At 35.9% G+C, this 27,802-nt stretch overlaps 1 protein-coding gene across 2 annotated transcripts in view; it reads right to left on the bottom strand.

Moving 5' to 3' along the window:
- Positions 1 to 377: 377 nt before the first annotated feature.
- GPATCH2 (G-patch domain containing 2) overlaps positions 378 to 27,802 on the bottom strand; it is a 118,754-nt gene continuing 91,329 nt past the window's right edge. For both annotated transcript variants that reach the window (XM_086878726.1, XM_086878725.1), the window contains 2 exons: positions 16,027 to 16,109; positions 378 to 4,072 (listed from right to left, as the gene is read on the bottom strand). In XM_086878726.1, coding sequence (XP_086734852.1) covers positions 3,903 to 4,072; positions 16,027 to 16,109 — 253 coding nt within the window. In that variant the 3' untranslated portion in view covers positions 378 to 3,902. The remainder of the gene's footprint in view (positions 4,073 to 16,026; positions 16,110 to 27,802) is intronic.

Here is a 27,802-nt window from a genome sequence, read left to right on the forward strand (position 1 = left end):
AACAATTCTGGAGAATTGTTTGAAGAGAAAGCACAAGGATCTGCCATGGTTATCAAAGTATACACATACTTAAGGAGTGAAGGGAACTTGTACTTAGAAGTCTTACAAGAATATGATAACAAACATCTTAAACGAGACATTTCCTGACATTGTGGTGTAACCTCTTCAGTGGGATAATAAGCTAGGAAAGAAGAACTAGTAAAAAGGTACATAAAAGGCAGTGTAATAGCTTAACATAGTATGCCTTTGCTTGGTACACTACATTAGCCACTTTAATTATATTTCCAGAAACAGCACATTTTTGTACTCACCTGTGCAATAACAACACTACTGAAAAGGGCAGTTTAAAGAAAAGAACATACAAAGCCCACGAGGAATTGAGTCTATTTATTTTATTTCATCTTGCATTTGTGTTGTTAAAGCAAAGCGTACTATACATATCATTTAGCTATTTACTGATGCTCTACACCCATTATCGACCTAATTGCAGAAAGACAAATGAAGGGACAAACTTGTTAAAACAAGCATATTGATAATGCTTCTCTGACTTTGACAAATATTTATATAGAAATAAGATACTGCTCATGGGTTTCTTTTATTAACATTTAATGGCTCAATTCACAGAACTTTGAGACACCATGGAACATGTAGCAAAACGCAGTGCTGATAATAGGCAATGTCTCTTCACTAAACATTCTTCAGAGGAAGAATATTATGGTAACAGCTGAGCTACTGATTCAAATATTCAAATGGAAAGAATCTGGCAAGTTATGGATGACAACTTTTAGATACAAGATGATCCCATACTTATTTATGTAGGCAAAAACTTCAGTGTCACAGGCATGAAGAATTATTATTTAAGAAAAAACTTGTATATGTATTTTAAAATAATGTGTGCCAGCTTTATAGCAGGTATCATAGTATGATTGCAGGTTAGACATAGAAATATCTGAAGAAAATGAACAGTAAATCCAAGTATTTTGACCTGTTTCAAAGCCAAATAACATTGCAATGTCCTAGAAAAAAAAGAAAAAAAACCCTGTAATTAATTTCTGTTTTGTTTCTTAACACTAGCTTTAACTATGCAAAATCACACTAGTGATCTTTAAAACCAATCCTGTGAGATGTGGAAAAATGAAAACAAAATCACAGTGTGAGTCAGAATGAGAATTTTTACTGCACAGAAAATATCTCAAAACACTACATTAAGATATTTTAATAAATCACTTTGTTCTACAGCTTCTAGCAAATGAAGTATACTGTCAGCTGTGGCATCTATTGATAACACCTGGGAAAAACAAAGTGTATCTATATCAAAACCAGTTTATCTAAACTTAATGTCTAGTAGATTCTCACTAAAAGGCTGATTTAAAGCAAAAACCTGTAAGATTTTAAATCTGATTACATAGCTCTTCCATTATGACTGTCTACTAGGCTGGCTGCTTCACTGCACCTGTAGGAATGCATGAAAAAAGAGCTGAATGAGCTAAAGATGTTTTCCCTCAACATGTATCCATTATTTCCCTCTTACCTTTGAAAAACAGGAAACACTTCAAAGTACTTTTGGAGCTCTACACTTATTTCTTGAGAAACTACTGCTATGGTAAATTGCACAGAAATACTTCAGAGAAGTGTTATAGGTGCCATACTTCCAGTCCAAGACATGCAGGTGTTGGAACTAAAGCAAAACACTGGAATTTTAACAGACTGAGTATTCCTTCACAGTTCTTCAGATAGAGCTACAACAAACACATCTTAAAAGATTCACTTATGCAATTCACATGTTGAAAATGATTTAAAGGGATTTCTGATTGTAGTGTACAAAACAAAAAGGTTTTCAGAGTTCACTTGCTCTCAGGAGTGCATGGCACTGACAAAACAGGTGCAAGCCACGGAAACTCATTATTTGTAGTAACACACAATTGGGCACCTCTGCCAGCTGTGGAATTCCAGGCTCTTGTCCCTTTGCAATTATGTGGCCTTGAAATTCTTCAGATATGGAATGTATTTAACCAAGTTCAGTTGTGCAAGAGATATTTGAACTCACATCATACTATGCCCCAAAACTTTACAATAAAAAGTGTATGTTTTGCTGTATAAATCCCAATTATGTTTAAAATTTCCTATAATTTTAAAAAGTCAAACCACACAATAATATAAAGTATTTAAACAGCAATAAATAGTCTTCCTGAAACTCAGAGAACATGTACATTCAACTAACATAAAAACAACATTAGGTGCTAGTCTGTAATCTCTACACTATGGTGGTACAGTGAAACAACATCCCCAAACTGACAGTAATCACACTGGAAAGTATGAACATTTCTTTTAAGAAAATTTAATGCCATAATGCTGCTGGTATTTCTCTTCCTGCTACTATTTTCTTGGAAAAACGGGTGAAGCTGCGAGAAAAAGGAAAGTAATAACAACACGTCTTAAAATTAATCACTATATTTCACAGTTGCATGAACAAAGCTGTGCTCTTTTTATCCTAAAGAAATATCTTTGCAAGCATCTGGAACTAAGTATTTTTCTCTGCAGCGTGGGAGCTGTGGAAGGGAGATCATCCTCCTGAAGGAAAAAAGACTAGAGAATCAAATCCTGTTCCTTCTGCAGTGAGGGCAAATATTGCCAGCTACTACAGGCATGGGTGGTGAGAGGGGCAGGATTTTCTCCTCAGTCCATCTGAAAAACATTTTCCTTCAGCCCTATCATTTAATTTTAAAGTGGAATTTGTTTTATCCAGCACACTAATAAGTACCCTAGGAGCTTGATTGGTTGGTGCTTAATGAAATTGCTTCTGCTGACATTAGATACATTAGGATACTGATTAAAACACTTAATGATCCCTCTTGATTTTAAATTGCTAGCTTAGATTTGTGAGATGCCATCAAAGTATCTTTTTCCTTCCTTTCCTCCATCCTAATCCTGCTTCTCCTTGCCCTTTTTCTGTTCATGATCCTTAAAGGTTGTGGCTCATTGGCAACAGCACGGTCACAAGCCAAACATTAACACCATGTTGAACACTGCATTGTTTAAAATCTGCCAAACCCCAGAAAAACACTGAAATAGTCATCCCTAAAATACAATTTCCTGTTTCAAAGCTCAAACTATTCTTAAATGTGGCAACACTGAGGATTATTAATATGAAGGGAAATCCAAAGTCAGAGTAAACTTTAACTTTGTACAATATTTGCTGAGGAAAGATAATTTCATAAATGTAAAAACAAGTATAAAAACATTTCTTTTCAGCTTGAATGTGGAAGACAGTAATACATTGCCAGAAAATGGCGTTGGAATGGCATTCCTATGACAACAAAGCTGTTCTTCAGGCTCTTAGACAAAATTGTGTACCATATCACCTTCCAGTGGGAAACATGTATGTAGTATGGCCATAATGACAGCTTATACTCAAATATTGTTAAACACTATAAATACCAGGTTTGGAAACTTTGCCTGAAAAGGGGGAAGCCACAATAGCTGTAAAAATTCCATTTTCCTCAACAAATCTTATCAAGGCTCTTGAGATGAAATTACACTTACAAAACAAAATTTACTTATATACTAAAACCTCCTGTGTCAGAAGCTTTTACAAAAAAAAGTGAATATACTGAATTTTATGCAATTTTATGCTTAATACAAACCTTAAGACGACAGAAAATAAAAAAGTAGAGGTTTTTGTACATTTTAGCACCATTATGAAGTTAGACTCGAATGCCGGTTCTGTCACTGCGGCTGTACCTTGCAGCTGGTGGATCTTGGTGTGAAGCTTCAGCCATCTCTGAGAGAAGAAAATCTGGATTTGCCAATCACAACAAGTAATATGTTTGCCATTTTTTTCTTTTCTTTTTTTTTTTTTTTTTTCCTTTTTAAATTAATTTGGAGCTTTATTTTTGTCTCTGTCAGCTAAATCCAAGTCCAAGTCCTTTGGGTCTCTGGACGGCTCGTATGGGCTCTGCTATCCCTTTGCCGTCTGGTCCAAGGCCCGTGCCTGGGGTCCAGCCCATACTCTGAAGCATTCTGTTCCCAATGTTGTTTTCTGGGATTGGTTGGGTGTTTTCACCTACAAACCCTGAGATTAAAGAAATACACAGCATTAATCAGCACTGCCTGCCATGTGGAGAAGAGCAGGATAATCTCCCGTAAACCTTTAAACCTTCTTATTCTCCTAATTCATCTAACAGGTTTCTAGAACAGGCTGTCTTTGTGCATGTTGACCTCTTGACTGTATATGATTCTAAATAATACAGTCTTATGCTTTTATTTTTAATGCTTTTGAAGGTTCATTCTGTTTTTACATATGACATATATTGCCATATTATATTGCAATACAGTGGATTTCACATCAGCCTCAAAGAATATTAATCACCTGCAGATGTCTACCAGTACACTGTCAAGATCACATGAATTTCTAGTCCTATGCAGTTACTGAGACACATCATAGTAACATGACCATCACTCTGTTATTAGCAATATTTATCAATGATCTTCTTCAAGAAAACCCAATAAATAAGTTCTGATTAAACAATTATAGCTGTTATAGAAACAGTACAGACAGGTGGTCAACCACTCAAATTCAGCAGTACTTCTACTTAGTTTCTCATTTACTGAACATCGTGAGATTTGATATGTACAAGGTTACTTTCATTGTTTTCAATTTTGCTAAGTGTTGTTTACATTCTCTTCTTCTAAGCATCGAAATTACCACAGAAAAGAGCACCAATATTGCAAGTGTTAGTATATATTTTTTTGTATAACAGATTTTTTTTAAAAAGAAAGGGCTTTTTTTCCCCAATTAATGCATCATTAAAAAAAAAAATAAATAGTGAAGTCAAAATAACAAAGCAGTTTTTCCCCTTTCATCAACCAAACTCCCCAAGCCAGAGTTTGGAGATAATGCATGGATAAGCCTTCTAAATATAAGCATCTTGTGCAAGGGATATTTATTTCAAGAATATGTGTTAAAATTTATCAACTTCCAACATACAAACAGTTTTAAAAAGGACTTTTGAAGTTTTTGAACACAAGCAGTTGCACATAGATAGCTGGATTTTGTTTTCAGCATTATTCAATATCTCCCTGCCCCAATAACAAATAAAAAACCCCTCAATGTGCCAACAGATACCTTCAAAACTATCTGTTTCATTTTCTACCTATTTATTATGCCTGGTACTTTTTGAAAAATACTGTACTAGAAGACTGTGATTTTGAGTTTTTGGAGACTACAATATCTTCAGCCAAGAACGTACATTGACAAGCAGCTGCCTTATCATTATATTAACTTAAAAGTTGAACATGAGCTTCTAAAAAGCCTTATTTATCACACACACACAAAAAGCAAGGTCCCACAGTGGAAACTGCCTACACAGACAGAAATTGAAAATGAGAGGTGCACATTAAAAACCTCATGATGACTGTGATGATGAATTTACAGTACTCCAACATTATCCACTATAGAGCTGTTCATACTCAGTAAAACACTAGCTACATAAAAGGCAGACTGCTTTCTAGTATCTCAGTCCCTGAGTCAAAGAAAAAAAGGAGTGCATTGAGGGAAGGCATCCTTTAATACTGGTTTGAAGCTATGCTTAATGCTAGGCTTAAAATAGAGGCTTTTAAGTCAGCAGCCTTCAGTCCCAAGAGGGTTTCTCTTGAACTGACCAGCACAAAATTCAAGGTCCAAGACTTCCTTTCTTTTCAGACCCCCAGAGGCAGAGGCAATTTTCATACAAACGAGTCCCTGGCACTGCCTGACATACACAACACAGGCTTTGCAACCTTCCCAGTTATACTTTCTAGCTCAAGAGAAAAAAAAAAGGGAAAGAAGAAGGAGTACTGTTTAACGAGAGTTCTGGTACGCTTCGCAGGTAAAACCCGGGAAGTGTGTTTTGGTCCACTTTTTGTAAGAAGTGATGGTAAGAAATGAAGAACCATTCCAGTAAATATTTGTGGAACAATTAAGGGGAAAACTTCAAGGGGAAGAGAGATCCAACAGACCTGCCAAGCAGGAAAGAGCAAGCACAAGAGTGTATTTTATGACACCTAAAACCTGGAAACATGAAACCGTTCATAACGCTGCCTAGGCAGAGCCAGCAATGCTGCTGGAACAGTAAGCAAGGTATAGCCTGAGACAACATAAACAGCTTTTTCATTTTAGTCTATTCAGGGGAAAAACCCACAGACCTCTTCCTGTAACAGATGTATCTTTCTATATGAATTTCAATTCATGAGACAGCCAGAGGAACCTCACAAAGAAGATATATGAAAGGACACTCTGTACCCAGACACGTTATTTAGTAAACTGGTGCTTCTATTTTTGATACCTTTAGAAGCATTTCAGTATTGTTTTTCCATGACAGCATAATTGGAATAATTTGTTATTAAAGCCACACAAGTACTTCTAGAATGTGTATGCGCTAACTATTTTCCCCTCCACTGTACGTACTTTTCTATCTCCTATTAAAACACATGCTCTCCCTAAGAGCCCTGTTTTACTCTTCTATATCATCAAGTAAAAAAAAAAGGAGAAAAAAGAAAAAGAAAGAAAAGAGAAGCCACCATAAACTTGGGTTTCACAACCTACTTTTGGACAAACAAACAACATACAGTGTCCAAAAGATGATGTGTTTGGAGGCTTTGTACTGCAGTAAGAATAAAGCAAAACAAAAACCCCACCCATCTTTCCTCTATTACTAATTGACTAATTACTCCTTCTCATAAATGAGGTGAATACAGATTGCTTTTATTTGAATTGTGGAAAATATTTAATATACCCTGGCCATTCTATTGCAGTATAGTTAGTTTTTATATGAATACTATCTATGTCTGTCTGCCTTTAACATTCCTGCAATTTTTCACCCATCACTTGAAAAATTTATCTGTAATGCAACATATTTTGCTTGAGTCCAAAGAATACAGATAGTGGTATTGCCCTCTCTCAATTTCACGTGCAATCAGCAGGTTGGAAAAAACCCCCAACATTTGCATTGCTGATAGACTGCATGATGGGGGAAAGCTCTTAAAAATCATGTTACACTCTGTGCTATTCCCCTGACCCCCATTCCTGTGCTTTGGGCTTTTATTTTCTAATTAAAAGCAGTAATTGTCCTTGCAATATTCATCTTCAAGTTCAGTTTTTAATTCATGCCTATGGCACTTCTTGGACTAGCCAGTAGGGCCTGTTAGAGAGAATGGTCCAAGCACATGGCCTTGAAAAGGGCTGTGCTACCTCTGGGATGTGTTCAGTCTTGACCCACCCAGGAGCAAGAGCAAAACCAATCCATTGTGCTGTCCCACAAAAAATAACTATGCAGAATCAGATTATTGAAAAAAAAAAAGAAGTTTTTTAAAAAAAGCGAGGATTTGCTTTTCTAATTTTATTGCTGTATGAGGTTTCCAAGAGTTACAAGGATGTCTCTGCACTAATAATTTGTAGGAATCTCCTGTGCAGTACACCTTTTGTTCTCAGCAGACTAAAAATGTTTTTAGAAACCCTAACAACTGGTTCCTGATCTACCAGATGAGTGTCTGCATGTAGAAGAGGCAGCCATTATATGAGGGAGGAACAAACATTAAGGTACAGTAATTTGCTTGAAAAGACAGCACTGTAAAATACCCTCAGCTTATGTTCCTTCTCTCTGCAATACTGCCAGCTGAAAGAAAAAAAGGACAGTCCTAAAATTTTTGTGTATATGAATAGACACACTTCAAGGTCTACATTTTTTATGCATATGACCTTACATACATGGAATATGAAATCTGTGAGTAGTAAGTGACAAAACTGGGAAGTGAAAAGCAAAAAACTCATCACATTTGTTTAATGTTGGTATGATACTTACGATGGCATTAAAGACAGGTTTCAGTGAAAAATAAAGATATGTAATTTTTTCTAAACAGCTGTTGAGACAGGTATGTCCTGGTTAAACAGTACACTAGCATTCAGTGCCATACCCTTGATTTTACAGTGATTGCCATGAATTAATTTAATTCCATCTGTAAGCTAAAATCAGATCAGAGGTCTAATGCTGCTGCAGGCTCCACATCTGTTTAATCATTTTTGGATACAGCAGCTTGCAAAAGTTCAGCTTTTAAATTTGTTTCATATTTAAGAAACAATGTTACACCAGTGTACAACATTGTCAGCAGGAAACAAATGAGCCTATGAACAGTTTTGATTCGACAGACCCATTTTATTTGCAAAATGCTTCTACAAATTCAAAGCTCATCACTGAAGTTATAATTTATTATAGAATAATAAAGGAGCTGTGACCTCATAAACCACTATTGTGACAGTATTTATTTGTATGTCCAGTTTCTGGATAAGACTAACATCAAGCATGTTTGGCTTATATTGGGCTGAATAAAACCAGAATACAGCTAGGATCAAGCTCTCAGATAACCCTTATTTAAGAAAATGTGTGGGTTTTTTGTTGTGCTTCTTTTTTCCCCTCTCAACCCCCCCCAAAGCTGTAAGAAACAAATGAAGGCATAGTGAAGTAATTTCATCTCTGGCCACCAAACTATTTCTTGATGTTAAGAAAACGGGGTTTTAAACAGTTCTGAGAAAATGACACTGTACATAAATACAGTCTTGCCCTTTCATCTTGCTTTGGTATGATTAAGACTTGTGAGCAGAACAGCAGCAATGCCTTCTCAGAGCATACCACAACTATTATTTCCTCTTCTATCGCTCCCAGCAGCCTTAAATCCTTTAAATCCTTTCCTAGAAGGATCTCTTTTTGCTTGGGTAATTTTTGCAATACATGGCCTGCTAACCCTTACCCCCTACCCTGGATCCCACTTATGTCTATCACAGCAGAGTCAGTCTTTCTACCTCAAATCTTCCAAGGAGCATTGTGGATGGTAATTCACTTGCGTAATTGGCTCAAGAGATGAAAATCTTGTATCTGCCTCTCTTAGCCACTAATCTATCCAGCTGACTGCAAGCCTAATTGGCAGCTTGTTTAGTAATTTGGCTCCTAAAGTGTTGTATTGATGTTGGATAAACAGCCAATGGAAGCAGAAATGATACATGCTGATTCTCTTTAAAAGCTGGTGTACTTACCCCCTCATTTTCTGAAAGCATTTAATATTTCATCTATTCTTTTTCTTTTCTGACTCTTCACCAGACAAATGAGCTCAGACCAGTAGGGACTGATCCTGATACATAAGGAAAGTAATCAGAATAATACATTGCTGTAGTCTATCTTTTTATGCCAGCTTTCTCTAACTAGCAAAATGGGAATCAGAGTGCCTAGATGTTTATGTTCTTAAAATTGTTTTGGGTAATTGCACAGACACAGCTTCAGAAGCACAGCCAACAGCTGTATGGTGATTTTAAAACTCACTACCCACAGTGGTTTTCAAAATTCAGTACATATGGCTGTGTACCTACTAAAAAAACACAAAAAACCAAACCAAAACTAAAACAACTCAGCTATGAGAATGGTATGAAAATTATTTAGCTAATATTAGAGACTGCATTATTTCACCAGACTTTTACACATCCCTCTCACAGAGCTATCTAAGACTGTCTAAAGAATAATCTTAGAATTATTATATTCAGGTGAGTCTGCTTGCATTGAATTTTATTCTAGCTAACAGAGAGCTAAGAATAGCAGAGGGGACATAGCTATGACTTCAGCAGATGCTGGAAGCCCCTGTATTTATCCTGTATGCACAGCAGAGTTTTGTTGATGTCTGCCCTGCCATAGTTTCATTCCTACTACCCCATCTCAAGGGGTATTAAATGTGGCCTGGGTAAACACACCTTATATGGAAGCACAGACTCTAGATTTAAATCTCTTTTCAGCTCTCCCGAACATACAAACATAAATTCACGCACCAATGAAGATTGTGACACTGAATTTTAGGTACAACTGGTTATCCAGAAACACAGATCACTTGGAACTGGATTTGCAGGTGCTCTTCTCCTTTCATTCCTTATTGGATTAAGCTGTGTGTGGAGTGAAACTTCCTCCCCATTCAGGTTTTGCTGCTATAAAATTGGTTGGAAGAGTTGGTATTTTTAGACTGCCATTTATTCCTCTGCAAGGGGAATCTCTTGAATACCCAGAACTGTCTTTTCACTTCAGCCCGAAGAAGGTCTTTGTTTTATGCCTTGTCTTTGATGACAGAAACACTGTCAATGGATGGCACTTTGGAAGAAGCATTCTCACTGGGGGACATTCCAAAGTTCTGTATAAACCTCACAAAATTCATCAAAATGAATCCCATCTGATAAGCATTCCCTTGTTTTCACAGAAAGACTTGCAGCCTTACAATGAAACCCAGTGGAAATCCAGAGCAAAAATTTTCTTTGTGAAATCCAGCATATGTACAATAGGTTTTATTTCTTTCATCTTTTGCACCAATTGCAAGGCTTTTACAGAAAGACAGAAATCTTGCCTGCACTAGAAACCTGATCAATGAATTTTATTTTCTCACATGGTAAACAGATATTTTTATTCCTCCAAAGTGCCAAAGTTCTACATAAACCTATCAGGTTTAGGCACAGACCTCCTTCCTTATTCAAAAAGTGAATCATATGCTGAAAAACCTTTAAGAAAAGTGTTTTCTTTCATAACCTCTACCAGAGACTGTTTGCAGAGGTGCTCCCTATTCTCTCAGAAGAAAGAAAACCTAGTCACCAGCAACTGAGAGGTTGTTGTGGAGAGCTGGGATAAGAAGTTATCTTGACTGAGGAAAAAATACACATTTTAACTGCCAAACCATTGGTATTTTAACAAAAATCCTTTGTAATTACCAACCTAAAACTGACGGACAAAAATATCAGGTACTTTTTTTATTGGTTGAGTTCTAAGAAAGCCACATTTGCCCATCTGAGGAAGGTGATGTTCTAACAAACTGCAGATAAAAAGGAGGTGGCTCCATTTTATTATGATATCTGGCAGAGAATGTGCAGAACTTGCAGAGCATATAACTGCCCTTGAGGATAAACCTCTCTACTGACATCTTCGTTTCACTCAAAGATAGTCCTCAAGTGTACAACTGTTTAATGAAACATACCTTTGAAACTTGAAAATAATGCCTGATTTAGCCTTTTTTTCTCCACCAAATTTCCACTATACTAAGGGTGCTCTCATTAGTTATATTCTCTGGTCAGCTGGTTTACGGTTCTTGAAAATGAAACCAAAAAATCCACAGAATCACAGAACATCTCAAGTTGGAAGGGACCCATAAGGATCATGAAGTTCAGCTCCCAGGAGAAGCAATTTGAATGGTTTCCATAACCAGAAACAGCTATCTTAGGAAAGACTCCCAGAGTAATTCAGGGAATTATTTTTGAAGCTTCCACATTTCAGAAGACAACAGCACTTAGAAAAGACAGGTACAGTCATCCTTATCAATCTGAATGTTTCTGCTTGGCTTTGTGTACAGCCTGTAGAATATACAGTCTTCTCTTTAGATCACCAGAAACGCATCAGCAACTTTCCAAGATAAGCTTGTTCTGGTTGAATTGTAGGTCTTCTGAAGTTTGTTAGTGAACTTTCTGAACTCTGGTGCTTATATGTAAGATGCTTTGCCTGAATTAGCCATCTCAAGCTCAACACAGAAAGCCTTTTGCTGTGAAGGGACAGCAGGTTTCAATATTGGATGGCGATCTGCAATCTTTTAACTTCTAGTTTAGTGAGACAATTTGGTAGAAGAAACAAAAGAAACACAAAAGAAGTCCCTAAAATTTAACTTGCTGCAGATACCAACCAAAGAAAAATGAGTGTCTGTGGGCTGGACACCCAAGTCACCATGAAGTGTATGCCAGGAAGGACTTTGGCAGACAAAGGGTAAGAAATGGTGCAATGAAAGAATTCACAACATGCCAATTTTGTATTGCCCCGTGACAAGGGATTTCTCCCTACAGAGCTGTACAGTTGGTAGACAGAAAAGCAGTGTATCAAGTTAAAAAGAAAATAGGTTTATAGTAGTTTGTCCAAAGTTTTGGAAATTTATGGTCCGTTGATCCAAGTACCCAAAAGTTTACCTTTCCTCTGAAACTATCACACTAAGTTGACCTTCACCACAAACTTAGCCTCAGCCACCTCTGTTATCACACTGTAATCACAATCTTTTTCAAATCATCATTTTGGTTCTGCAGATATTCAGGTCTGATTTTTAATCACTGACATATTAAGCATCAGCAAAATAGTTTGCTTAGCTGTTCCACTGGCAATTTTTAAAAAGGAATGAAAACATGTACCCTTTTGATTACCTTGTTAAAGTGAGTCATGATGGCATTATAGCAGTGCTCAGTATTTCTGCTGTAATTAAGAAACTGTCATATTTTTCATTAAAACACATTCTTTAAAACGAGACTTTTAACTTGGTCATTTCAATCAGGACCAGCCTGAAGTGTAGCATGTGCATGCAACATGCCAACTAGATAAAGAATATGACATCTGAAATTTGTTTTTGCAAAAGGTAAGCATTAAAGTGCCTATTACACACATAGTAATTTATCTATTTTATATAAACATTTTCTACATGTTAACTACAAAATAGCTTTCTCTTCATATAATTAACTTTTTAAGGTTTTTAACACTGCTCCAAACTGTATACCGCACCATGCAACACCAAAGAAAAAAGACTGTTTAGAAATAGAAATAGATTAATTTTCACAAGGCATACACATACAAGAAGTGAAGCAGAATTTGATCTTTTCCACAACATTTAAGACTTAGAGGTTTGTTATTAAAAAAAAATAAAAATCTGAAATATCTCAGGGATTTAACAGGAAATGATAAAAATCAAAAAATCCTGTACAGAAAAGTCAATTAGAAAGGAACTGTGATAAATGCATATTCAGTGTATGGTATCTAAAATTCCATAGCACCTATTGGTTTGATATGAGACTTAAACTAGATAATCTAAGACTGAAATTACTGCAAATATTCCCAGTACATGTGTTTCAAGAATAACACTACCTTGCAAAGAATGTTCTTTCTCTAGCAACTTTTAGTTGCTGTTGTTGTGGTTGCTATTTTTATTATTATTTTCATTAAACTGGACCCAGTATTGGTAGGGCTATTTCCATGACAATGGAATAGTTTGTCTAAAAGGTCCTTATACAAATTTGAGAGCACTGTATTGCGGCAGTGAAATATGTCAGGGTGTCACATGAAACAGCTCTACCACTCAGGTAGTCACAGGGGGCAGAAGGTCATTGAGAATGACCTGCTCTCACATGTGAACAGAATCACTGGAATAATATTGGTTTCATGGAAGGAGTCATGCAAAAAGAGCATTTAAAATGTACAACACCTCATACTTCAATTGTGGGAAGTAATCAATTTTTACTAGTACCAGTTTTCAGTTGATTAATTAACTATTTAGGTTTAACAATACACATATGGGATAGATGAAACATCCACAAAATAGAAAATTTATCCTAGGAAAAAAGATGGAATATGACACTTCTTTATCTGAATATTGTCAGTTCCTAACCATCCATGCTTATATTATCTCCCATTTTCTTCACTGCTATTCAACACATCTTTTCTTCACCTTTAGAAATGACATTTTTGAAACTATAAAATGCTCTGTGCTGCTCAAACTTTTGTGCTTCAATAGTTTCTCAGTGCTGTACAAGTAAAGCTACATCCTTTGTTACTAATATAAACAAACCTTTTGGTATGTGACTTTGACTGCAGGCTGAGAACAGGCTATAAATTTAGAAATCAATATCTAACTCTATCAATATTCATTTTACTTTTTCAATACAAAATACAAAGGTGAAAGAGCAGTAAATAAGCTGGAGTACTGAAATAAATTGGGTGTTCTTGTCACAATTAATAAATGTTTGACCAATCACACTGTTTGCTACAGAAGTCTGGCTTTGTAAGGTGTCTGAAAGTAGCAGGTGCTACCCTTGTGAGACTCAAACCCAGGGAACGCGTTTTGATACCTCGTTAGGATCACCACTCGTTCTCATCAGTACTACTGAACCTAAAGGCATAAATACTCATTTTCAGCACTATGCAGATTTTTACAAGAGTTATTTTACCAGTGCATTTTTTTCCAAATGCAGATGAGAATTTAGAAAATACTCTTACCAACACATTGATTCAGATCAAACTTTGCAGTCCATGTAAAGAAAACATTTGCAATACATGAGCCATTTACAGACAGCCTTTCAGGTTTTGCAATGATATTAAATATGAATAATTGTTAGGAGAATGTTTTTTTAGTTTCCAGCTTCTGTTAATGTTAACAACTTCTGTCCTTTTTTTCTTTCAAGAAAGAAATTCACAAATTCTTTTACATAAAATCAAGCCCTTCTATTCCCATATCTTAGCTAACTAAAACTACTACAAAAAGAATAATTGAATAAGCAATCTCTTATTTTAATCCAAATTTCCAGATGTATATTAATTCTAAAAGAAAACCCCACTTCTTTCATAAAATCCTATGGAACACTGACAAAAAACAAGGCCTGTGATGGATAAACAGTAATTCAGCTGTAGGAAGGCTAGCCTCTGAGAAAATGTCAATAATCTCTAGAATGCTATACATTACCTACACATAGATACAAGCTTATTCAATGTTTACCAAAGGTTCTATTAGCTCAAAAACTCACAGGGATGAAGTGTAGAAAAACTTTCCTAAGACTATAAAAAAAAATTCTCAATCCTCCAGATCACAACAAAATTGAAAAAATTACCTTGAACTTGAAAAAGAAAGCAATCAGTTAAAAGGTACTTCATGTGATACCTTAATCCACTGTTATTCTCTGTTGCTCTTCATATAAAGGCAAACTTTGGGGCAAAACAATTGCCAAAACTGTGAGTTCATGCACACATAGACACATAATATTGAATGACCACATATTTGCCTTAGCATCAAAATATTTGCTTTGCAAAGTTATGCAGAAGAGCCAGCTTGTAAAATAAAATTTTGAATGCTGAAAGTCCAAGGTAAAGTGAATAATAAAATTAATTTCATGATACTTGATAACCTCTCAGTACAAAATGACATCCTCTAGTACTTGAAAGTTGTGAAGTGAAAATCACCTTGTAGAAATAATTACATTATTCTCTCTTCAGCCATTAAGTATTTTTCTTTCTTGGTTCACATATGTTCAGAGTCTTAGAAGCTGACCCATAGATTCTCTTTCTTTTCATACTGCTGCCACTAAGGTGCTTTTATAACATTTTTAATATTATTCCTGGTCTGTTTCTGCCACTGAGGTTTGAAACAAAGAAGTTTCAGGAGGGGGAATTCAGTTAGAATACAAGTTAGGCTTCTCTAAAGACATCTACTTGAATTATATTTGAAAATTCTACGTGCTGCAAATGTTGCTGCAGTAATTTATGTATGACTAGGACATGAAATCCAGATTTCTATATTAGTAATATATATAAAGGCTCACATGGGCACACATACAACCTAATCCTTCCACTATGCACATATATAATTAATACAACAAACTGATTAGTGCTATAAATCACTGCTAAGTATTGAAAAAGTCATTTCACAGATGTGACATCAGCAAAATGCATCCAATGGTTGTGACCTCACATCTGCAAAAATCTTTCAGAAATGTGTTTCCAAGTGCTTCCTTTTTAATCTACAGCACTAATTTTGAAGCTGTGCTTCACAGCTTTATCACCACATTTTCGATTGTTTACCCAAGAATTCACATCCTAACTTTATTGTGCAGGGTTTTTAGAGCATTCATATGCAGAAAACAAGACGCCTCAGGTCTCTTCCCTTGTAATGTTTGAAGAGACATAAGCAGTAATCTTTGCTGTCTCAGTATATGAAAAAAGATTTACTGTCTTTACAGAAGTGCTGCGCTACAAAGGACTGGAAATTGGCAATGATTGTGGGAGAATGGAGGGAGCCTACTTATTTCTTAATCTTTATTAATAAATATGGCTAGAATATATCTGAAGTTATATGGGAAGTTACTGAATTTATCAAGCTTTTCCCCAAGTCACTGACCTACTGCTTTGTATTTAGAGATTTAACATCTTGTGGTTTGTGCTCTGTCCCAGGAAAATTGGTTACCTGTGGGTCCTGGCAGGGGAGCAGCTTTCCTTCTCCGCTTGATGTCTCCCATGCACAATGATCCTAAATGTACACTGGTTTGCCTGCAAGTAATTATAGGAGAAAACTATTAACAAAGGAAGAAAACTGCCACATAAATACACAGCTTGTATAATCTGAACCTATATCAAAACATTCTCAACCAAGATGAAGCTGCACAGTCAAGCCACCAATCTTGTTTATATCGAAACATAATCATGTTTGTTGACAAGCTCTCAGTATCTAAATGCAGCATCATAAATTGTTACTGGGATGAATAAATATAAATATAAAGGGAATGCTTTTTAATTTTCAAAACTGGCAATCTTTCTAGCTCAACATAAAACAAAAACACTGTTGCTCCTGACAGGAAAATAGCTAAGATTAATTATCTAAAGAGATCACAATGCTGTTTGTAGGTTATCAATTGGCTGGTAATGCTTGACTGTCAGAGCAGCATTTATTACATGGAAAATATTATCAATTTTTTTTTAAGGTAAGATGAAGAATGAATGAGAAAACATGAAACAGTAAACTCTTCAAGGGTGCATGAAAAAAACTTGTAGCATAAAAATTTATCCTCTTCTAATTCACTGGGAAATCATGAGAAGACCACAGAAGCACAGTATCTAGTAGGCTTCTTGAACAACTGAGGTTCCACTTGGAGACTGGAAAATTGATGGAGATGCAGAGGATGGCAAACAAGCAAATGCTATTGCATTAAACCCAGCTAACAGAAGTCAGTGTGGCAGAAAATGGTAAATTCGGAGTTTTCAGTTGTTGACTTTTGGAAAAGTATCTCAAAGGACAATTGCAGTCATTATTTTTCATGAAGTAATACATAATGCCTGCTGAATTGAATATCTGTAGCTGACTTTTTTTTTTTTGAAAGAACCAGAACAGAAGTGGGGGAAAATGCAGCAAATTCTGAACTGCACAATTTTAATATATATCTATAAATGTAACTGAGAAATGTGTTTCTTCCACATAAGTGTAGTGAATTTTGATAAAGTTACAAGCTGAAAATTGCATCTGACAATCCACTGCAGCATAGTAACACTGTCACTCATGGGATCTGGTTTCAGTGTGGATATATGACTTACCCTTTATGGCATTTATAAACTTTTTAAAGCTGGGCTACTTCTAAATGAATAACAAATGGTCATATACTGTTGAGAGACCTCAGATCTGCTCAATAATGTAAAAGAATGACAACAATGCCTTGATGAGCAAGATGACAATGTAAAATCCTTTTCTTTTTTCTTCCAAAAAGATACAGTAAATTAACAAGTACCACAGTGCTGTGTTTAAATAATAAAATATTCCAAGAAACTTATGTTTCACTGAAAAGTGCACTCTAGCTTCACCCAGTGAACCTTTATTTAAACACTTTTTTACCTCTGTTTTAAGACACACTCTCCTTGCAATTCCAACATGAAATTTTATCCTATTTTAATATCCAGAAACTCAACACAGTTGAACTAGTAAACTACCAGGATGATAATTTTCAGTTCTGAATTTAGAAAGAAATAAAGAAGTGTAACCCTTTCATAACTGATTGTACAATAAAGAAAATGAATATTTAGATACAATATGGGGAAACTGTAATTAGAGAAAAGATATTTGAGATGTCTGTTCACCAACAGATCAGTATTTAACATTAGCATCAAACATGCAGAATAAATCATGTGATAAATTATACGTTCTACAGTGTTAAACTCTTGTTTTCTGAATGAAAAAAGGAGAAAATCTCCAGGAATACAAGTAGGATGAAAGATAAAAATTAATAAAGTCAGGCAATTGAACTTGAAGACCTGAGCCACAGCAGTAACAGTGAGCAGCATTTGAGTTATTTTACCAGAATTGATTATCTGTTACACTACATTGAGATATCTAGATTATTGATCTGTAAGATTATGGTACTGGGGTCTCCCCACTTTTCCTCCAGGCACAGGGAATGGAGTTGCAACAAATAACACTAAGTAAGGACTACTTTGTTATTGTTGTCACCCTTCATGTAGAACACAGCAGTTACTTTTTAATTTAAAATCAATGAACGTCTGAAAGGCAGCCTTGTTCCTTCAGCAGAAATGAATCATTTGCCTTTGCCGATCACAACAACCCCTTCACCAGCCAAGGTGAGAGTGGGTATTTCTTTGTTGTCGTCAAAAATTCCCTACACCGCAAATAAATAACAATATGCTGGAGCACCAATTAAGCTTTGTCAAACCCAGTTTGATGGCCACTACCGTCGAATGTTCAGCCAACTTGCGATTGTAAAGCTGCATTTGTCTTCACCAGGGCTTAACATTTGATATTCTCTGCCAGTGCAAATCACAGCAAAACAAAAAGCTCTTATTTATTTATTTATTTATTTAGAGAGCATCAGACAAGAACTATTAATGCTCTGGAACTGGCAGGTTAGACAAAAAGAAGCAGAGTTGTGAATCTGCAGAGTACATTTTGAAATGTCTGTAATGGGGGTATTATAAAGTAGGGAGAACTCTGACCCTCAATCAGGCTAGGTTCAGCATTATGTTTCTTAGCATTAAATCACAAGAGCGTGGATTACAGAAAGAAAGCAAGCTATTTGCCTGCCTTCTCTCTACTTACCCCTAGCTTGCTTCTAGCTATCATTTATAAATAGTGCTCTGGAGGGAAGCTAGGCATTTTATTAGGGAAAAAATAAAACTTGTTAAGACCACCTTGCCTGAAAACCTGGCTTTTGACGTGCTGGTGACAGGGACTAGAGCAAGCAGTGTCAAATGGAATAATTTTTAAGGAAAGACAACAGGAACTTGTCGCCTCATTGTATGCATTTACAAATAGAGGCTTTTCAGAGTATTAGGCCTAGTTAAAGCTGCCCTCTGGATAAAAAGTGTTCCCAAGCAGCCTCAGACAAGCTTAGGAGACAAACAGATGTGACTATGGTCCCTGGCGTTTGGCAAGAACACTCACTGTCAATAAGAAAAATATGAGCATGGACAGGGCATCAGCTGCACCACGGCCGAGCAGGCCTGCAAGTGTCATAGCAGCGGCAAAGTTGTGGCAGAGGGAAATAAGAGGGCTGCAAAAGCCAGGCTGGTGTGAACTTACACTAGCACGCCAAGAATTTTTGTTGTTGTTGTTGTGTCATGCCTCAATGTATTAGACAAAATGCTGGAAAAGCTGCTGTCAATTTTTATTCATTCTTCATCTTGCACACAGTGTTTAGATTCTCCTTTCTACATGGTAAATAAGAGTCTCAAAAATGAAGACAGACTGGGAGGGCAGTGACAAAAATAACAGAAAAAACCTACTGAAATAATAAATAAACCCCACAAAGTTTAGTTATTAAATCCCATAAATAAACCCCACAGATTTGATAAAGCAAACACTTTTATAGAAGCAATGACATGCAAACGATTAAGCAATTCACAAGCATCTATGCATTTTTGTGAAACATTCCCTCTGATGGAAACTTTGCTATTTCCTCCTTAAATAGTGGCAGTCCCTTTATAATTTCTTTCTCTCAAGGTAATTAAGGTAATTGCCCTTACCATGGTAACATGTCTAGAATTGTCTCTTTAAGCTCCCCAAACATTTATATACCTGCCTATACAACACAATGTTTTTCCATAATTTTCATAGCTCCACAGGCAAATATTTTGGATGAATGCCTTTTCAGCAGTTACACACACTCACCTCTCCAAGACTTTTGTAACAGGCCATGTCAGATTTTTATCTACCCTGACCTCTGCAGTCCATGGGTCATGTGGCTACATTCTCCAAACAAACATCTTGTTCTGCATGGGAACCTACAGCTAAACTGCTTTAAATGCAATAAACCTACTGAGCAACTGAGGACCCAACGGGTTCTTCACTCTTTCACTGGTAGTTTTCACCCTTGCCCCTATCAGAGTTAAAAGTTCACCAGTCACTGAGAAGAAAAACACAATAAAATGCCTGTAGGACAGCAGATACTCCTGAACATGTGTTCTAGTTCTCTGGTTTATTACCTGCTTCTGTACTCACTATCATCCCAGGTGTAAAAAAACAAAACAAAATTTATTAATGAAGGCAGGTATGGAGGAACATATTTTGTTTAACAGTATTTATCAAATTTGTGTCCACTAACTTGAAAACTCTGATACAGCATATTATTATGATGTAATAATGTTTTCAAGAAGACTGATTTCTATTCCAAAATTACATGAATTGGTAATGATCAATACATGCCTATCCATTATAATGCTATTAACATCTCTCACCTGAGGAAGAAACACACAGTAAACAGTGACACCCTGTTCTGCCACAGTATCAGTGCATTCCTGCAGATGGCTGTAGAACTCTGCAAGTTTATCACCACTGAATGCTTCAGCTAATGGAGAGGACTGATGAAAGTTTTTAAATAAACTTCTTTCACAAGACATCACAAAAAGGAATAAGTTAACTAGTTTGTATTTTAGAAGGGAGAATTCTTTTGAGAGAATTTTTTTAAAAGGGAAATCTAACTGAAACTGTCAGTTCTCACTCTTAAAACATGGGTAAAAAATAGATATTCATATGGATATGATTACAGAGAGAATGCAGTAGGGATAGCTTTAAGCTTGGCATTACTGAACAATTTCTTACAAACTGAAAAGGAGCAGGGAGAAGAGCTGTGAAGCAATGTTCACAGAAGCAGTTACGGATGGAGAAAACAACCCAATTGTGGAACTGAGGGAAATAATAATATTAATAAATAATAATAAATTAAAAAATGATAAAAAAAAAGAATGTGTGGAACAGCTCAACTTTATAAAAATCAAAGAATACTCCGAGCAAACCTCCCATTATTTAAGTACCTTTTACACAAAAATATCACTTAAATGATTCTCCTTACACAGAATGGACCTGTAGTACAGCCTCTTGTTTTTATATGGCTAAAATGCAGACACTGCTGTATCTGGTGGCCAGTGGAACACATCCATTAGTGCTGCTTAAATGAGGGAGTCTGGAGGATCTTTAACTCTTACTGATCATTCCTAAATTACCACAAGTGGAAGACAATGGCTTCAAGAGCATCCGAGTCAACGGAACAGCTTAGGCTACGTTTAGAGGTAAACACCATTAAAACCCTATTATAAATGTCTTTCTAAACACCCCATAACACTAATAGCTAATTAAATTAAGGCAAACATAAAATTCGACATTTCCATCTGATTGAATCTCCAGAAGTAAGGATTAAATTAAAATGTATCACTCCAAATACACGTACTAAGCAACTGGGGCTGTAAATTTGGGAAGACTATCCTGTATTATCTAGGTATAACGAATACTTAATCTTTGCCTCTGGCATGTGTATCAATATAACCACAGAACAGATGCATGATGATTTCATAGTATCACAGTGAAATATGCAAGGCACATTTGTTTCTGAGAAAAAATATATGAAAAATAATGGTTAAGGAAATTTATAAGGAAAGGCATCCCCTTTCTTTCGTGGTACACAGCTTGTTAGAGCATGAATGCAGCCCCTGGTGTCTACTTGAATACCCAAAGAAGTGTGGCATGTGCAGTAGTGCACATGTCCCATGGACAGTTAGAGAGGGATGGTTCCTTGTTCACCTGCCTTCTTTTGCTCTTTTGCTTTCTTGCCATTCCTCTCAGACAACATTCAGGTGAAATCAGTTCCATGTTTGATTCCGCCTCATCCTTTACAAACAGTAAAGCTTTTCTTCACACCTGTCTAAAGAATTACATCATCTGTATGATAGATGGCTACACCTACTTCTAAAAGTGTGAAAACCATTACATTAACCAGAAGAGCTATGCACTTTATTTCCCTTTTATTACATCTTAAAATGATGTGATAAACCCATGTAACTCTATCAAACTCCTTCCATACAATGCCAATCTCTTCACAACGTAACTTCAAGCATAAGGGTGACATACCTGTATTATTGAAGGTCCTGGTGCAATCCTATAATGACTAGAGTACGATTTTTCCCTGGCCCATGAGATTATCTCATCACTTAATAAACACTATATCCTAACACACTCCTTGCTGTCATCTTTAGCAGCACTTTAGTCATTCAGACACAGTAATTGTCCAAAATTTATCTGAACACTACAAATCAACACATTCAACTCCACACTGGCATAATTTTAGTGTATATGATGGAAAATAAAAACCATATGTATGATTTGACACCCATACTCAAGTCACTTATTCACTTTATTTGTGAAAAGCCACCCTAAAAGAATAGTTCAGTAGTAGAGGCCTACTGCCCTCAGAAAGGATAATGCATTGTTTTTTCTTGGTTCTAATTAGTAATTTAAGCATATGTTCAGCATTTAACTCTAAATGTTTGCCTTTTCCCCAAGCTCTAAGACAGCTGTCCAAGATGTGAATGCCAGAAAACATTTAAATATCAACATCTGTTGAATTATGTTAATTTAGTGTAATATAATTGGGCATGAGTTGGAATTGATCAAAAGTATATGAATTACACAAAGGCAAATCCAAACCAATATCTTGGTGTACAAACAAGTCACCAAGGAACACTGAAGGCATAAACCCAAAAACTAGACTTCTGTCAAGAATTAGATAGCAAAAACTTTAAGCTTTCTTCAAAAAATGACATGATTTCACATTTTCAGTACAGGAAATTAATATTTATACTAACTTAGAATATAAATTTCATATTAATTTAGAATATTTCTAAACATTTTTCATGGCAAGTTCCATTACTGTTTTGTGTGAAGAAATAGATGGTAACAATAAAGCTCATATTTGTGCAATGGTGAAATGTAGTTTGAAAATAGGTCAGTAATAGAATGTCATCCTGTTACAGGAAAATATTGTTCTACAAATTCTAAAACAAATATTCTTTGGTTGCTTCTTCATCTTGCAACAACCTTGATGCTATTTGAGAGAGATGGGCCTCAATCCAGCTCTGAAGTGATTTAGAAAATATCTTCTATGACTTGAGCAGTAAACACGGATATGAACAGATACTTTAATGGAAGGACTTGATAATGTTCTCAGCCACACTATTTCTTCCAGATATTTCTGGATACATGTTTGTTTACCAAGAATGATATTCACTAAATAAGCTCAGTACAGAACAAATGTATTTTTTTGAACAGATTTTAAAAAAAAACATTTTAAAATTAAGGATTACAGTCATATAGAGTTAGGTTAAATTACTGCAAGCGTTAGTGTTGTGTTAAAAATCCTTTAAAATAGGTAAAGCATAAGAAGCAACACTAAAAATCCACATGTGTAATACAGTAGCTCAAAAATGAAAGAAAAAAGATTAAAGTTTTATGTAACTTGAAGCAAACTATCCAAATTTTCTTCTAAACTCTTTATCTCACTACACAAAATCACAGCTTAAATAGAAGTTAGTGCGTTTATGCCTCAGAATTTTAGTTAATGTGCACCAGGGGATACTGATTTACACATATGATATTCAGAGATCCTTTTGAGATTAGCAGGAACCTGAAGTAAAAATTGCACAATTTAATGTGCAATAAAGCCAGAAAGAGGGAAACCCACCCTTCCTTCATGCACAGCTATTCATCTTCATCCTTATAACATCCAGCTTTCATGTGTCTCTGTGAAGAAACACAGAGATAAAACCAAATTTCTCATGGTGGGGAGATGATGGGACAATTGGTTGGTGGAAAACCAGAGTGCAAAACAACCTCCTTCACTGCAGAGCTGCTTAACCACAGTTAAACAGTTTGTGGAATGACAGTGCAAGACCCCGTGCACAGCTCCTCCTCAGACCTTACACAGCAGGAAGGGTCTTCAGACCTCTGAAGCACAAATTATCCTTATGCCATTAGCACTTTAATAGGTAAGATGAGACAAACAAAGTTTGAGCTGTGGAGCACAAACTTATGCAAAAAGAGAACAAGATACAGCATCTAATGCAGCTGAATGTGAGAAACAAGCACAACATGTGCTAAAATTTGGTTACTTCAAAGTGAGAAATTTGCTATCAGTTCATCCAGGTGAAAAATTCAATCCAGATAGTACATCAGGAGGATCCAGAGGTACATAACTTCTAGAGGTTATCTGATTTTTCTTTTTACTTTATATGTTTTTAAAATCAGGAAAACATAACTGCTTATTAGTTAACGTACTCTCCTACCTGGAATTCAATTTAAAATGACAAATTTTCAGTGCCATGTAGTAGCTTGTTTATGTACCTTATAAAGTATATTAGATCCTAGTGCAAAAACAACAAAATTCAGCTTGTAGTTTTGCATTAAAGCTGGAAAAAAAATCTGCTCAGATTACATGGAAAAATGTATTTGTAAAACAGAGCACAGTTTAAAATTTCTGCTATAAATAATAATAATAAATTATAATATAATATATTATATATATAATATATATAAATAAATAATATAATAAATAATGAGATATTTTTACAAAAGATCTCATTATGCAAGTTAAAAGGTAATACTTTCAAGGCATTAGGTGACTAATCAGCATTTATTCAATAGGTACTTTAAATCTAGCCATGAACCACTACTGAGGCTTGAAGATTTCCATAAAATTAAAGCATCACACACTGGCTACATTTTGGAACAACAATTCAACTGTCATCACCCTGTCCTCCTCTCCCAAGTGAAGATCTTCTCAGCACCTTAAAAATAAGACACCATGGTAGAGAAAACTCAATCAGTAATTTCCCTCTCCCAAAACGGCACCATCTTTTATCCTTTCCAGAGAAGAAAAATACCAAACTGATGGAATAATGTTGTCCCTGAGGGTGACAGCAAGGGAGGGAAGCAATGTGTCCTCAAACATTCACATAATTTAATCTGGAACTGCAAATATTATTAAGCAGCAATCATAACAGCACAGTTACTGCTTCATGGCACTCCAAAGAGGAGATAAAACTGCTTAGTTGTTAATTTCTAATGATGTAAACACATTTGGATTTTAATGTTGTATCTGAATCTCCTGCATTATTAGCTCTGGGGTTACAAGACATTAGCTTACTACCTTTAATAATTTTACATTTGAATTAAAAGGTGTGTTTAAATATGACTTTATTTTAAAGTATTTTTGTTGAGAATGTGTGTTCATGTGATGGCAGAAGCAGATCACCTAATAAAACAGCTATGCATTCCTTTGCTTTTCTGAAGTGTAAGTATGTGCACGTGTTTGTGTATAATTTCCAAAAACTGGCTGAATTTACCTCCTCTGGTATTGTAATTTCATTCCACAAAAGCCACATTAAACAATTACAGTTCTTGTAATTAACCAGTGGTCTAATGTACAGTTTTCTTATCCCAATCCATTAACAGCTGCTCAAAAAATGTAGTAATTAATGGTTTCATTTATTTTTGGCAAACCTGCACCTCGACAAATAGTTTTGTATCTGTTGCAAATTAGGACTCTTTCCCAAACAACAGATGACACGATGGGAAAGAGGGAGCAGACAGAATCCTTGCACATCTTTGTCTCTTTAGATGATCAAATAAAGAGCAGCTGCAATGTTATTTGTCACATCTGTGTAAAAAAGTACCATGTTCCGTATCATCAGATGGAGATGAACAAGTGCTGTACAAATGCACAAATAAGGTTTATCCATTTAAACTGGGAAAGACAGAAAGTTGCAATTTTAACCAAAACAATGACACACTTTTAAAAAGCTCTCCTCAGGTTTGGTGTAATTTTTTCTCTTACAAGCTTTCTATAAATACTAATTAACAGAGGACACAGTTAAAAGAAGTGAAAGCATGCAAGAGTCATCCTTGTGTATCAGCGCAAGGCACAAATTTAAACTGGACTGAGAACAATTAGGGAAAGGAGGGAAAGCGAGGGTTGCAAAAAACACGGGGAATTTCAGTCTGTGTTGTTCACCATGGCAGGAGAAGACTTCAGAGACTCCTGGCCAGTTCAGGTGATCTCTGAGGACTGGTACACATTGATTAAATTCTTAACGCAGCCTCAGTTAGGTAGCTGAAACCTGACATGTAAAATTCTACTCCACCTTGAAACCACTTTCATAAGAATAACTTTGCCTTCTTTCAAGCCAGGACTCAACTGCATAGGAACTAAAAGTAGATTTTTTTTTCCCCCCTTCCCCACCTTAGAGGCCTATGGGGGAACACTGGCATGTGGAAAGCCAATACAGAATTATCAAGATTCAACCCCAAAAAACTACTAAATGGTAAAAATTTGGGTGCTATTTTCCTTTCAGTTTCTCAATTCAGGCATGTACCAAATTTTAGTTACAGTACAGTAAGAAAAAATAAATATGTAGATGAAATAACTCATGGTACTTAACAGGATCACACTACAAAAGAAATATGACACAAGACCTCTCTGTAAAGGAAATAATTACAAGAGAGTAAGTTATTCAGCGTCCGCGGTTTTCCTAACCTGCAATTCTCTTGCTTCCAGACTACAGCATAAATTACCTAGTTACGGCATGTATGACCAAAGGCAAAATATTAAGTTGGTTAAATATTCTGGTTGTTCTGTCAAATGAGGACAAAGGTACTTCCCCTCTTCATAAGGGTAGTGTGAGGATAAGTACATTATGTATTTAAAGACAGGGAGACAGTTGTGTGATGGAGGCTCCCTGCCCCCCGCCCCCCCAAAGTTAACAATGCAATCACACAGTTCAAAATCACATTACAACAGATCAGCAAAATATCCTTCAACACTGTCCCCACTGCTAATCAAAGGAATCTCTTAGCCATGGGGAATCTCCTTTAGGTAAATTTTTTTTTTTTTGGTAAAATTTTAAGGAAGTGACCTAAGAAAATGTATTTTACCTTATGAGGGAAGCAGGCAAAGAGCCCATGATCAGCTCTGGCAGTTCAGCTGCCAAGCAGCAACTTGTTAACTCCCCGTAACTCAATCATGTGCAATTGTTTGCCCAGAGCCTCGGGCTACAGACAGACATTTGGTCTGCTAACAACTGTGCCAGATGAAGACATTACTATCCCAAGCTATTTGTTATCACACATCTGCTGGAGATTATCATCTCCACAGCTCTGCTGGAGGAAGAAATCATGTAAGCATGCCTTAATATGGTTTGTTCAAAACCAGCCAATTTAATTTAAATAGGTGAGTAGAGCTAACCAGGCTGGTTTTCCCCAAAGCGTATTAAAAAAATTCAGAAAAAAACCCCTTCTCCACTGACAAAACAAGGGGGTGAAAACAAGCAGCTGGAAGAATTATCTACCACCTTTAAGCAGTGTAGCTGATTTTGGGGAGGAGACTGTTTCCATCCTAATGCAGAGAGATAATGTAAACAGAGAATTTTTCAAGGCTTTACAGAAGGAAACACAGCTTTTAAAAAAGTATTTTTCAGTACTGTTAATAATTTAAATAATGAATGGAAAAACTTTGTACCTGCAGATTAAATCTTACATGTATAGGTAGCATTAACAGACAGATAAAATGAACTGTAATATAACAATGTAATATAATCCATCCTGATTCTAAGTTTTGTGGTGCAGGACTGTCCCCCTCCTTAACATCTGGTCCATCAGTAGCCATATCAACAGCTGTCTACAATCTGACTATCTTGCCACTAGCCAAAGTTCATGTTAGTTTGTACTGTATTAGATAATTATCATTAATTTTGACAGAAGAAACCTAAGACATTAAACCCAGTACAATAAAGCTCATCCCAGACAGTATGATTCCACCACAACGAGACAGCTGCAGACCACTGCCATGCTTAGAGCTCCACACCTTTCTGATGTACTTACAAAGTAAATTACTCCACAAGTCACTGATCTAATGTAATAA

Source organism: Cyanistes caeruleus, chromosome 2, assembly GCF_971803275.1.
Source record: "Cyanistes caeruleus chromosome 2, bCyaCae1.hap1.1, whole genome shotgun sequence".
NCBI lineage: Eukaryota > Metazoa > Chordata > Aves > Passeriformes > Paridae > Cyanistes > Cyanistes caeruleus.